Below are 14705 nucleotides of genomic sequence, written 5' to 3' on the forward strand. Positions count from 1 at the left end.
TTAACTGTGAAGCAGCTTACTTCACACTAATAGACTACTTAATCTAAATGATATACTTTTAAACAGCTCATTACAAGTTATATCTTATAGTTTTTACTGACGTTATATTCCTTGTTATTTCTCTCATGTCTGTTATTTTGTAATTCATTTTTTTCTTTTTACTTTTGAGCGAATTACTTTAATTTCTAAATTATTGTGTAAAACGTAGGCTAATTATTGTTTGGAAAAGTGCTACATAAATCTTGCTGAAGGACCAGTGGCATAATGTACTCCAGGCTTATCAAAAAAGCAACACTAGTGTTTAATTTAGCCGAGACTACATTGTCCATGTCATATATTATGTTCTGGGCATATGTCATATCTTGATTCTAATATTTCAATCTCCACATTAAGTTCCTGGAAACATAACAGGAGGTTATAATTTAGTAACAGGAACAGAACAAAGTTGTCCAGTATCATGAATAGGTCTGAATAGAGTAGAAGGAACGCAATTATCCTGTACCTCTTTCTCATTCTGTGCACATCCAAGTCAGCAGAGTATTGCATAATGTAACAGAAGAGGGGGATTGCATAATGGCATATGGAAGTGAGCAGCTGGCATTATGAATCACCGGTCATGATTATCGCGTCGTTGTAATAGATTAAAACTTAATCAAAGAAACTACACCCAACAACGTGGTAATGTGTAGCTATAAATTGTAAATAAATTCGACAATAAACTTGCTACAAATCTAATAATTAGAAAGCCTCTAGTATGACAGACTCGGGAGGTAGCCAATCAATGAACTCGGTGGGCGGGGCTTGTTGCCGCAACTGGCCAATCACTAAAGATGGAGGCCAATATTTCCCTCTAAGAAGGGCTACTTGGAAGGGTTGAACTGCACTGTAGTTACGTGTAGCAACCGAAGCTAGTCGTAGTACTAAATTAGTGACCTAGTTTTTTTTTTTTTTCTTCCTCAGTAGACATGCTGTTAAATGTTTTGGACCGGTGCAAGGAAAAATTTCCGTTCGCCACATCGAAGACAGACAAGTCTTGGAGCTAACTCGCGGTTTACGAGGACGTGCAGCCCACACTACAACAAACTTCTGTAAGGACTTTGTTCACAGTTTTAAATTAACGCTTAAAATCGCTAAAAATGGAGAACCACGAAGAAGCGACGGCGGCGGTAGGCGACGGCGTGCTCGACTTCTCACGCTTGAGTTTGAACACTTTCAACATTGACAGTATCAGCGGCGAGAGGAAGAGGGACACCAGGCAGCTCTACTTGAATTACAACCGGCTAGCCTCGCTGCCCTCGACGGTCGGTGTTTTCTGCAACCTCGAGTTTTTGGACATCAGCAACAACGCACTGACGGCCATCTGCGAGGGCATTACCAGGCTCACCAGGCTGAAAACACTGGTAGCCAAGAACAACCGCCTGAATGAGTTTTCTCTGCCTAAAGAGTTCGGCTCTTTGCAGCTGGAAGTGCTGAACTTCAGTGGGAATCGGTTTGAGGAGATCCCACTTCAGTGCACGAAACTGCTGCGTCTCCAGTCACTCTCAATCGGTGGAAACAGACTGAAAAGCATACCAGCAGAAATAGAAAATCTAACCAGGTATGTAACACGCCGACCTGTATTGATTAGCTGCTCACATCAATAGACGTCAGAATAAGTCACGAGAAGTCCAGCAAGTTAAGTTAATACCAATTAACATGAGGTGCATCCACATAGCTAAACCTCTCTTTGACGTCCCACAACCACATTGAGTGTCTATATGGAGATGAGGCAGCTAGTTAATGCCTCTATATTTATTTTAATTTAGTTTAATTTAAAGGCAAACCTTGTGTGTCTCATCTGTGGTTCTTCTTGTCAGTCGCTGGAACGTCGTCAAGGAACTCGAGTGTTGTTGCCATGGTTACCCATTGTTACGTTTGCCTTTATCACAGCAAAGATACTATTTTTCACGCGGTTATCAACAGAATCATCAACCATTTTGATAAACAATTTCTCATTGGGAATTTAATTAATTAATTAATTAATTAATTAATTAATTATTCCTAGTCCAATTTACCCGATTGTGAATATTTTTCACATTTTTTTGTTTTTTTCTAATAGGCTTTATGCACAGCTCCACTACTTCCTGAACCTAAACAAGCTCCTTTATTTCCTGTCTATTGGACAAACTGATTAATCCAGGTGTGTCTGACTCTGACCTCAGTAGTCACAACAATGGTCAGACACACCTGGATTAGTCAGTTTGTCCAATAATGTTAGACAGGAAATGAAGGCGCTTGTTTAAGTTCAGGAAGTAGTGGAGCTGTGCATAAAGCCTATAGTAAGTTCAAAATCTTTGGGTTTGGTAATTTTTACGTAGGCCTATTTGACATCATTATCACAACCATAAGAGTTACAACAATTAGACATAAGAGAAAACACTCAACTTTGCTGCTTGGTCATTTCTCAAGGAACACTGTCAAATATTCAGTTCAACATGCTGCTTTTGACAAATATCACAGTGTCACCTTTTGTTGTTGTTGATATTTTGCTAATATAGCCTAAGTCATCAGTAATGGATTAAATTCTGAAAATTGTCTCTGACCTACTGAACTGAATATCTTTGGTTTTGGACTGTTAGCCTGCTTCACAAATCTGTGGGTATTGTTAATGGGTATAATGTGTGACCTTTCTATACTGACATGTCTAATGTGACTGGACTTATGTTTTAAATGTTGTTGAGTTGTGTACAATATTATCCCAAATGTTTTCCATCAATTTTAAAACCGATTTAAATCAGGGTAAAGGTTTCATTTGATCACCTGTTAATGACTCTTTGAGTACAATGTTGTTGTTTTTTCTGACGGAAGCAGTCAAAAGTTTTATCTTTAACAACATGTTTTTATTGAATGTAGGATCTTGGAAGTCTTCCAAAGAAACCAAGTGAGCAAACATTAGCAGCAGCCTGGCATCCAGCCTCTCCAAAACTGTTAATGTTGTAGAATCAAATAAACACATATTTGTAGTAGTAGAGCTACATAGATTAACTTTGGTGCAGTTTGAGCCAATGGGAGTACCGGTTCTGAGCGTATACTCATTCAGTGTTATCTACAAGAAACATATAACAACACACCAACAGTAATGTCATCCTGACATTTAAAATGTTTGTCCTGGCCTTGATTTGAGGGTGTTGGCATTTATCTGTTGTATTCACTGTTTGCATCCTGCATCTGCTTTGACTCTTCACCCACTTCTGTGAGTCAGAGGACCTAACCTACCTGGCAATAATATTTTATTTAACTATTTACAAAATCCACACGTGGCCACATGTAGGCTATTGGGAAATTGTGGACAGGTTGGTGGTGTGACTTTTATGCATCTCGTAATGCTCATTTCCTGTCAGTTTATCTGGTAAACATAATGATTCATAGTGTGAGCGGGACAATAATACACTTAAACTGTTCCAGTAACCTTCCGGGAGTGGTTTTGGCAATAAACAAACTCACGTATTTCACGGCAGGAATGCAGAATGGCCTACATTAGCATGACTAAACAGGCTAGAAAACAAAGACATTAATGTCTTGTGCATTTAACAGCAGCAGTCAGATTAAAGCTTTCAAATGATCAATGAAGATATTGGCAGAAAAAGGAGATCAGCCATATACTGAGTTAAACAGTAGCAGGTCACACTGACACTTGACATGCCAACGGTCACACACCCAGCCCTCCTCATTTGATTACACACTCGAACACACAAGTGTGGCTCATCCAGTATTAATGTGAGTAAAAGGGTAGAGGTTTACAGAGTCCACCAAGCTTAGAATTGATTTGCTGGAAAACCTACATTATTGCTACTTGGAGCTGGTCAGCTAATGGGAAACAATATTATAACACAAGCAGTAAGTTAATCAATTTGCAAGAGTATTCATCCACTCTCATATCATTAATTTGGCCAGGAACACACGCTTGCTGCCTCGTCTGGTACCCTACAGAATATTTTGATTTTCATTTCAGCAGCCATTGTAACAGGTTAGAGCACAACTCGCAGCTTTAGTTTTCACCTATTTATCAAACAAGTTCTCGGCGTTGGCATTGTGTAGGCAGAATATGTCTATACCAGCCTATCACACTTTGACCCAACAGTTCCTCCCCCATTCCTCTTCCCAGAACAGTTTAGGACATATCAAGCTGTGTGTTGACTGAGTCAACAGCATTTTACAAGTTTTGCCACAAATGCTCAAATAGACTGAGGTCTGGAGTCTAATTTTGCCACTACAGGGGGATGTTTATCTAAAGACTAAGCTTAGTCATCTTTAAAAAAAAAAAAAAAAAAACTGGTTATAGAGATAAAACTTGATGCTGTTGAGCTCTCTCTTCCTCATGTTTTCCTTGTGCCATGCTGTAATGTGTATCAAGCAGGAAGTGAAACTTGTTTCATGAACAAGGACTCAATGACTTAAACATTGTATTCTTTTTAACCATAGTTGTTAGGTTTGGTGTTTTGTTTAGGGATGTTATCAAACAGTTGTAGCAGAAAGATCCCCACAATTTCTCTGTATTTTGCTGCCTGAGTTAGGATTTAGAAAAATCACCTTTGGCCTCATCAGATCTTTTGTGTTTTATTAGTGTTAATTTCCCTTGCTGAAACACCTGGACAACAGCTGTTGTATGCATGCAGTGTTTCCCATGTCATTTACTTGTACCTGTAACGCCTTAAAGGGACCTTAGGAGTCACCATGGCGTATTGACTTAGTGTAACTAAGTGTATTTAATTAATTGTCATAGGATGGATTACACTCATTCATCTTCATTTTTCTTCTGTTTCAGTATGGCAGTTTACATCTCACAGTTATAATGATTGAATTAATAACAGGTGAATTACATGTAGCTGCTTCACTTTCAGAGTTCTGTCGTTCATTATGCTGAATCACTGTCATGCCGTCATGGTTTAATGGTCCATTTAAATAGAACAGGGATACTAATGTTATTATCATGTGCTGCTGTGATACAGCCATGTCATTTTGATACATGGCCAAGTTTTTCATTTTCAAGAGTTTGTCTCTGGTGGCTGGTGTTGGGGGGGAAAAAAAGAAATTATCCAAGAGATACCGCACAGCCAACCTGGCGTTTATAAATGGCTACGATACTGGTAGTATTATGAAAATGATTAGATTGGTGTATTGTCCTTGGTATAATGCATCAGCATTCAGCAACTGGTCTTAATCTCTAGTGGCTGATTTGTGTCATAGTAGCAGTGAGGGCAGTTGGTGAACCCTGAATGTCTCCATTCCCACCACAGAGGGGCTTGCTCAGTGCTCAGCCACCAAGGACAGCATAATGGCTTCCTGTCTCGCAGTCGCTGTGTCATCAGTTCCAGCAGGCAGATGGCCTGACGGCTTACTTTCGCTGACCAGCCATCCATGGCTCTCTCCCTGTCTCTCTGGTTCTCTCCCTATTACCCTCCTGTGTACTCCATGCCTCCATTAACCTCCCAGCTTCATTTTGTCTTAATCGGAGGAACATGAACATAACAGTTTTGCTGTAAAATTCAAAGCACATCTTCACATAAATAATCTATAGTGTGATCTAAAACGACATAGTGACAACAAAGATGCAGTGACATATCGCTCTAAGCACAACGGGACCTGCTGCCCTGCTCCCTCAGTTGTCTCGTGGCCTGTGCCAGCAGCCTTCCTGACCACTGATCTGTTCGTTCAATATCCAGCTTGTCCTTGTCTTCTAATGTAACACTAAGCATCACCCTCTTCCTCTCTCTCCATTTGTCTTTGTCCATTAGCTGAACAAAGTGCTAAATTGAAGCGAGTAGGGGATAGTTCATCGATTACAGATGCTGTCGTTCTGACTCATTAAAAAAACATACAAATGTCGTCAAAATGAGTTGGGAAATATACTTGAGCAGTCGTTAATCCAGGGTAGATGGTCCATCTAAGTAGTCTGTGTGTGGGAAAAGCTCATCTAGTAGATCTGAAAATGCATTTGATGTGTTGTCCTTGTACTCTGTCTTGTGAGGTTGTACATGAATAGTGAGGGATCTGGATTTTGAATAATTAAAGAGTCAATAGATTGGGGGAAAAATTAATTAATATCTTAGCTTGAAACGCTCACACCTTAAGAATACGTGTGTAATACAATCTTGTGGTGTTATTCTAGCCATGATGCTTGTTAACATTGAGGTGACCCAGGAGTAGTAAGTAGTCGCTGCTGCTAGTTATTATGATATAGAAAAAGAGTCATAATGGATTTTTTTTAATGATTATAGCAGTTCAGGTGGATAGGGTGATTTAGTGTTTCATTTTCCCCTGAAATAAAAAAAATAAAAAATATTGCAGCTTGTTTTTTGTTTGGTCTTGTACCAAACAAAAAGATTGAGAAATTGATTTGCAGGCTCCGCTGAGTCATTTCCTTAGAATCACAATGTCTCATTTGTGGTACACTGTAATACAGTTTACCTTCATGAAAAAATGTATCTCCTATAATTTAGATATTTCTCAAAATGTGATCATATTTGAATCAACAGCCCTAGTTCCTGCTTCAGATGGTTTCTCCAGGACCACAGTTTCCCATGATTTCTCTCTCTGTCACACACACGCGCACACACAAGGTGAAAACAATAAACAATACCAACCCCATAGTCACAGTACAAGCTGAAAAATGTGAGATAATTCTGGACATCTTATAGTTCACCCCTGCCTTTTGTCTTTTTGGATGTTTTGTGTGTGTGGACACAGAAACACAAGCACAACCAGAACCACATAAACTCTGAAGCCATGCATCTTTAGCTCCCCCTTGTGGTTTGAATTAAGTTTTAACTTGGAGTCACTTGGCTTTTTTTTTTTTGTCCAGAACAAATTCCCTTTTTATCTCTTCATTTTTCTTCTCAACCCTTTGACATAGAAACACATCCACCAAAATATTGGCAGTACAGCAGACATAGCCCAGTTACAAACTGCAGATGTTGATGTTTTATCTCTAAAAAGCCACACACGCTTGAATAACAGCTGCAACTTGATGGGAGATTATGAAGGACTTGCCAAATTGTCAACAGTAAGCCAAAAATAAATGTTTGCCAGTCTGTCTTGCAGCTCCTTGTGTACATTACAATAAGCTATCAGGGTTTCAGCTTCTGTTTTAGCTTCTTTGCCAAACCAGAAGTAGGTAGGTGAAGTTCTGCCAAAAAGTTAATGTTGACACAGCTTCCACCTTCCTGAGTCAGCACTACCATAAATCAACACATTCTGCAAATGTGTATGAAAACCTTTCTGTCAGCAGAAAAGTTAAAATACCAAAACATACAGCAAAAGTGTATGAAATCACTCTTAAATTGCGCTTTTGTGTTGATTTCAAATGAACCCTTTCTCTCTCTCTTCTCTGTCAGTCTGGAGCTGTTGTATCTGGGTGGAAACCTCATCACGGCCATCCCTCCTGAAGTGGCTAACCTGCCCTACCTCAGCTACCTGGTCCTCTGCGACAACCGCATCCAAAGTGTCCCCCCACAGCTCACCAGGTAACCACCACAGCCACCGACCACTATCTCCAGTCACTAGTCAGGTTGTGTAAAAGCTGGACTATAAAAGTTCATCTCTGTCTCCTCCGCCAGGCTCTACTCGCTGCGATCTTTAAGTCTCCACAACAACCTGCTCACCTACCTGCCGAGGGAGATCCTGAGCCTGGTGCACCTGCAGGAACTCAGTCTCCGTGGCAACCCACTGGTGGTGCGCTTTGTCAAGGAGATGATCTACGACCCCCCCTCACTGCTAGAGCTGGCAGGACGTACAGTCAAGAGCCGAAATATCCCCTACTCCCCTTGTGACCTGCCCTCGAATCTGCTGCATTACTTGGAGCTGGCCAGCAAGTGCCCCAACCCCAAGTGTGCCGGTAAGACGATGTGTAAATCATGTTGAGTGGTTTTAATGTACCAGTTTTATCTTTTGACTTCTTGTGGGAGTCCTGGTTCCTGGGACTGGGAACCACTGTGATGGTTTATCCTGTTCTTGTCTTGCCCTTTCCTGTTTCCTGCTTGTTTCTATAGTCTGACTGACATCTGAGTTCATGACAACATTTCGATGTATAAACAATGATAAATAATGTTGATGTATATGCACAAAACAATACAAATCACCACCCTACCACTTGAACCTGGCTTGATTTTTCACTCTCGACTTCTCTCCAGGCGTCTACTTTGACTCATGCGTGCGCCAGATTAAGTTTGTGGACTTCTGTGGGAAGTACCGGCTGCCCCTCATGCACTACCTGTGCTCTCCCGAGTGCACCTCCCCCTGCAGCTCCAACCCCCAGAGCGACGCCGAGTCGGAAGACGAGATCAGCGTGCCCGCCGACCGCCTGCAGAGGGTGCTTCTGGGATAGTATGACTCAAAAGGAGAAGCTCTGACCCTCTTCCCAAGCCCAGCCTCTTCAGTCCATCACTGTGTTTAGCATTTATACAGACATGAACCTGGCTGTCAGACTTTTCATCACATGAACGCACTACTCACACACATACATGAGACTATTTCATGAAGCCGCTTAAACACACAACATGTGAGAGAGTGGTCCTAACTACTGTGGCCCTGAAAACATGTTAAATCCGTTGTATTGATTTTTATTTCACAAAGAAATCACTTCCCTCTCACATCATATGTTGCTCAGTATAATGTGTGAAGGAAGTGTTTCCCTCATGACTCCATCAAAGTGCCGGTCTCATGGTGGAGCAAAGGAGGGCAGTAAAACTCTAGTTTGGACTGTGAACACTAAAGGAGCAGCAGGAATCTTTTTCCGTTCCAGAAAAGCATTTTTTATCTTAAGTACCAAACCTGGTGCTCTTTTTTTGGACCTGCAGCACATTATTCTGTATTTTCAGAAAGTTTGGATATGGACAAAGTGTGTTTTGTTTTGTTTTGTTTTTTAGTCCAACTACTGGAAACGCACAACAATCTTTTCATTTCTACTTCTTTGAACCAAGTGAGCATCAAAGTCGCTATGCAAAGCAAGAAAAAAAAAGAGCGTGGCTTTTCTGAAGCATGTCAACAGAAACAGTGCTAGTTGTACACTATAGTGCTCTCAACTGAGTGAGTACAATGTGTAAGGTGACCTTATTTACTCTGTGTGGTGTGGTTAGTTCTGACCCACACAATATTTAAAGATCAAGGTTTATCCATTTTCAACCATGGTGCTGAAGTTGTTTTGTTTTTTTGCCATGATGGCCTTGAAAAGCCTTAAACTTTTGCCATGATGGCATAGTTTTTCACAAATTAACCCAGAATGAGGGTTTCTATGTGTTTGTGGAAGAATGCTTGTCCAGGCTCCCTCACAGGAAGTGGATGTGGGGTGGACCAGGGAAAACCATTCACGGTGTTAGCTCAGAAACAATGGGTATTCAGCAACACACACAGTGGCAGCCTTCATGTTTATGTTCACAACTGTCGGTTTTCACTGGGCATAAACATATAGATATGTGTGTGTGTGAGACAGGAGCCTATAGTCAGAGTTATTTTTGACAGGAATTAAACGGAGAAGACGGCGTTTCTGTTCCCGGTTACATCACTGCTTCGTCTTTCAGCTTGTGTGGAAGGCTGGGAGGTTTCACAGCCTCCCAGATGGTTTGTGACCATTAGTGAGGAGGAAAAATAACTTCCTCACATTAGAGCTTTAGTGTTTAGAAAACAGAAGAATGCTCCCCTATGTTACAGTAGCTTCTACATGCGAGCGTTTAAGTGCCTTACTAATGATGGCTTCTGACACAGTGAAACAAGAGTATGAAGAAATGTGATATATGCACCCTGAAATGTGACAAGATTAACATTCTGGATTATGAAGTCCTTTGTAAATGGGTTTTCTACTCATCATCTTAACCACAATAAAGAGAAGAAATAACCTTTTATAACAAATGAACTGCTTTTATACAAATCCCTTTTCAAATGTTAAACACATATTTAAATGACCTGCAGAATAGATGGCACTTCAAACTGAAAATATATTGATATATATTAATTGTATGTACTTTTACCCCATTCAGATAATGTATGTAGACTGTACAGTATATATAACATTAATAAAGACTGATTGTAATATCTCTAAAATGTTGGTATTCTGTGATTTGATTGAAGCTACATAATCATTATTCTCTTTAATCATTTAAGCAGTTTATTTATATACACACACAGCCAATATATTATGCATATATCATATTAATATTAATGCATGGTATTCATTCATGTGTTTGTTTTTCAAGTTTTTTGGATTTGCTGGTCAAAGGCCAAAGTCACTGTGACCTCACAAAACACATTTTAACCATTACTAAAGCATAAACACATTAATCATGACAGAAAAGAGAAGAAAAAAACGTATCCCTAAAATTGTACAGTTTTTTAAATGATTGTCAGGTCACTTGCAATACCTTTTCTGTACACCAGTGGGCCCCAGCTTACAGGTTGGGAAGCACTCCTCTAGATCCAACATGCTGCTGCCATCTAGATGTGCAAGAGGCCACCATGTTTTAAAATGTGTAGCTTCTTTGCAGCAACATATACATTTTAACAATTGTCTATACTTTAATGGCAACAACTTTGTGTTTTGTCAGGATCAAGACCAAGTATGTGAACACATACAAGGAATTTGACTGTTTTGTTTCTCTCAAACTGACACATTCATACGGTCTAATCAAAAACAAGTCATTTCTGTTCATTTATATCACATTGATTAACTTCCTCCACATCTTCTCTGTATGGGAAATGAGACATGGCTGCAAGGCGCATCTTGACTGGTCAACGGAGGTGGCCAACCGTGAGGCTGTAATTCAATTTTTTTTCTGTGCACAGAAGACTGCACAATAACTACTGGAGAGTTTCAAGTGTGTGTTTTTGTGTGTGTGTTTACCCGAAGCAATTCAACCATTTTGTAGTTTGAATGTGTCCAGGTTTCATTTGCATATGAAGGTGACTTCATTTGGGAGACTGAATGCCGAGAGACCTTTTCTGCAACCCAGAGCGGAGAGAGATGCCAGGGTGAGTGCATTCTGCCTCAGACAATCTGCTAATCCTCTAACGTCACCTGCCAAGAGCCACTATTTAGTTTCTCTTCTCTCGTCTCTTTTCACACTCTCTGTTCCTATCTCATTCAGCCTCATTCAGTTTCTTTCAGCCCGGCTGGCAAGAACGATGCTTTGAGTTTCACATATTCTGTTTGTTTTGAATGGTCTTTGACCAAGTCACAGCTGGGTTCCTGTGTTTTTGCAGTGTCTCCTCTCTTTCTTCGCTCTCCCTCAAACATGCACACACTCTGCCCTTCTAGCAACAGCAGGCACCTAGGAAACACTGCAGCACATGGTGTGTGTGTGTGTGTGTGTGTGTGTGTGTGTGTATTATGAAGATTGTGTAGATTATGTTACACCTAAGGCTGAGCATGCATGCGCACACCAAGTGCTTTATTAGACAAGAGGATGCTGTCACAAATGCAACCTGAGATGCAACTCTGATGCAACAGTGATGAACTGGAAGAAATGAGTTGGGACTGGCAGATGAGGACCGAAGCTGTCGTCAGCGCTCAGGAGTCAAATCATTCAGTTGAGGTTTTCAGTCTGAGTCTTTAGGGCCTTTGAGATCAGGATTTGAACATGGATTGATCTCAAGGAAGGAAGATGGTGTGTCTGATTTAATTACCGGTATCTGCGACTGTAGGTAAGATGAATGCACCTCTGTGTTGCTCATTGTTTTTATTTTTTGTCATATATCTGAATTTTGAATCCATGCAAAATGTGGTGGTTGGTTTGCTGAATTTCATGCGGGTGCCAGCCTCTGAGCCTTCACAGTAACTGTTAACAATACATACAGTGTCCCAGCCGATCAGTGGATCAAAGAGCAAAGTGCTTTGACATAAGGGTTTTTTGATACTCTAAGCCTCTTATCACCCTCAGTCAGAGGCATACCAGCCCAAATCACCTCACACAGTATGGCCAGTGTGCAGTAACATGCATGCCAGACCTCACACATGACAAGTTCCACATTTACACTCGGTTGAGCCGTTGCGTACGACAGCCACACACTCGCAACAATCAGACCTTGTCTTTGCACTGCTAATCCCACATGGAGAAAGTCTGGTTGGAGGCCACAGCAGGAGAGGAGGTGGGGATGGAGGTGAGGTGGTTACAGGGAAGTAAGGAGATGGTGGGCGAATAATCATCCAGTAGTGTAACCATGTTTGATAACTGAGCAAATGCTGAGCAGAATATTGAAAGAATATAGCATCAAATGATCGTAAAACATCCATGTTACTGTTGAATTTCCAAAACACAAACATTTTCTGCCGGGGTAAAGTGAGCTGAGTGGTTGATGCAGTTATTTAGTTGATTTTTTTTTCGTTTATTTTGAAAAACATTTTAATTTTCCCCCAAATTCATTGCAGTTGTGACTGAATTAGTTATTAAGACTGTTTTGCAAAATTAAAGATTGGCTGATGTTAAGACAGAAACGTTTAACAACTTACCCACAGGCTAGCCCATGTCTAAAACCAGCGTTACCATGGTAATTTTAATGAGTGACACCTGCCTAGACCCGTTGCACCAGACAGGGAAACATGGTTAGAATTTGTGGTTTATTAACATAGTTACTGAGAACAATGAGAGGGGTAAGGATTTTTAGAGACTAGCATCTGATTTTTTTTTTTTCTTTTTAATTTAATGTTTCACTTTGTTGCTTAATTTCCAATGTAAAACTTTCTTTTAACTGTTCAATTGTTCTTAGAGATGAACATTTTCTGCCTGGATAAACTGAGCTGGGCGGTTAGTAGTTCCCCTGTTGATTGTTAGAATAGAAGGGTTAGGGAAAATTTGTCTTAATTAACCCAGAATTAATTTTAATTGTGCACAGTCTGGCTTAAGATAGTCAAGAGCTAAACAGCTTTGTGCAACAGATGAATGAAGACGACGTCCTTCTGAGGTCACTGACCTCCATCTCCTCAGGAACGTTGCTAGGGATAGGAAGATAGGGCTAAAAACTGTAGGAAAACAGAAAGTTTTGTGGCTCTTGGGTTCAAACTCATTTTGAAAGTTCTGTAGCCAAAAAGCCAACAACCTTAACTTGCTGCTTGAGCTCCAGAAAATGCTACATAGACAGTTTTTGGTCGAACTAGTGTTGAAAGCTCTGTAAAAACACTGTGTGGTCTGAGCAGTGAAAGCCCTGGAAAAACAGCAGGAAGTTCATGTTTTTTTTCTCAAGTTACTGTTGAAAAACAGAGAGTAGCTTTTGGATTAGTAAAGCTACATTATTATTTATTATTTATAAGAATCAGAATTGCACCCACAGTAAATCCTTGATTGATGTAGTGTCAGCTATATAGGCCTACTGTTCCATCACCATGAAGTCTTTAAAACTAAAACTTATTCATGGAGTAGTCTTTCACATTATTTGGCAGTTATTGTATCATCGGTTGCTAAAGTGGAAAATCACTTTTGAAGATAAAGAGTGAGGAGGTTGATGCTCCGCTCCTACATTTATCATAATCACTGCCTTCAGGAGAAACACCATGACTGGAGCCCGCTGGGAAGCTTTGATCCAGCGCTGCTAATCCAGGTCCATGGCAACACTGCAGGAGGAGCTGCAGCGTTCCAGAGAGGGATTTTGTCTCTGGGTATGCTAGTGGGCAAACCTGGGCATGTCGCAGGGGAGCGTCCAGGCTCTGGCAAGGACAGTGTTGGGCTGGAAGCGGGGTTGGAGATGCAGAACAATGCTTTTCCATCCCATACAGTCTCAAATGGTGAGCACTCTCTGGCACTGTGGTCAGATGTTGAGTCACAGCTGCAGATGCCTCCATGTGCAGGAAACGCTGGTGCTGCCTGCCGGGAGTAGCTCAACAGGAAATTGTGTGTCGCTGGCTCGAACACTTTACTTGTTTTTTATTTGGATTGGTTGAGTTCCAGCTGATATGTGTGCACAATATGATAGGCCATAAAAAAGACACCTGCGTTCTGGTAATTATAACATCTCGATGTTCGAACTGATCCCTGGCAACCTCAGTTGAAAGACTCGTGTCCTGTGTCACTCAGTTCACCCTCACAGGCAGCTTCTCCTCTTTAACTCCTGCTTTACAAATAATAGCCTCGTGCACCCAGATGAAATATTCAAGCTCTCAGCAACCTGAGCCTTGGTGCAGTCCACCTGCCGCTGATGGAGTTTATCTTGAACCTGATCGTGAAAGAAACCTGAGAGCGAGTGCCACGCTTTGGATGTAACAGTGTAACAGTCCTTCAATACTGTAGCTTTGCTGACGTGGTGTCATATAACCTCAACACACAGACGGAAATGTACCATGTCTGTGCCCCTGAGCTCTTCATGTTTGATATGCTTACAGATTAGCTCAGTATTTATTGCTCTTTGACCTTATAACATGATTATTATAGAGTTTCTCTAAGTAAAAGATGTTATCAGTTAACAGAGATGGTTACCATAAGACCCTATTATCACTAATAAACACGTCATGGCTTTTTCCTTTGCAATTTAAGAAAACAATCTTTTTGGCTTTTGGGGCATTAAGCTACTTTTTTTTTAAATCCCTTCCAGGTATCTCAGAAATGTTTTGTTTAATGTGATAAAACAAACTGGCATTGTGCTGGTTTCACCTGGTCCCTCCTCTTTCCCTCTGGGACAATGAAGCTGAAGTTGAAAATGAGACACTTTCCTGTTTTTGAAATGTATCCTACAGTGTTTTTGATTATCTC

General features: G+C 40.7%; 1 protein-coding gene across 2 annotated transcripts; it reads left to right on the forward strand.

Moving 5' to 3' along the window:
• The first annotated feature begins 824 nt into the window (after positions 1–824).
• On the forward strand, positions 825–10074 carry lrrc58b (leucine rich repeat containing 58b). 2 transcript variants are annotated; one of them, XR_015034596.1, is made up of 5 exons: positions 879–1597; positions 7374–7502; positions 7596–7873; positions 8169–9175; positions 9209–10074. XR_015034596.1 is itself a non-coding variant. In XM_085764886.1 (4 exons), the coding sequence occupies exons 1-4, from the start codon at positions 1137–1139 to the stop codon at positions 8360–8362; spliced, it is 1062 nt and encodes a 353-aa protein (XP_085621012.1). In that variant the 5' UTR covers positions 825–1136; the 3' UTR covers positions 8363–10074. The 2 variants fall into 2 exon arrangements, 1 of the variants encoding a protein (XP_085621012.1); XM_085764886.1 differs by having other exon boundaries at positions 825–1597; positions 8169–10074.
• The last annotated feature ends 4631 nt before the right edge of the window (positions 10075–14705 follow it).

Source organism: Trachurus japonicus, chromosome 21, assembly GCF_045865225.1.
Source record: "Trachurus japonicus isolate A0001 chromosome 21, Traja_1.0".
Lineage (NCBI taxonomy): Eukaryota > Metazoa > Chordata > Actinopteri > Carangiformes > Carangidae > Trachurus > Trachurus japonicus.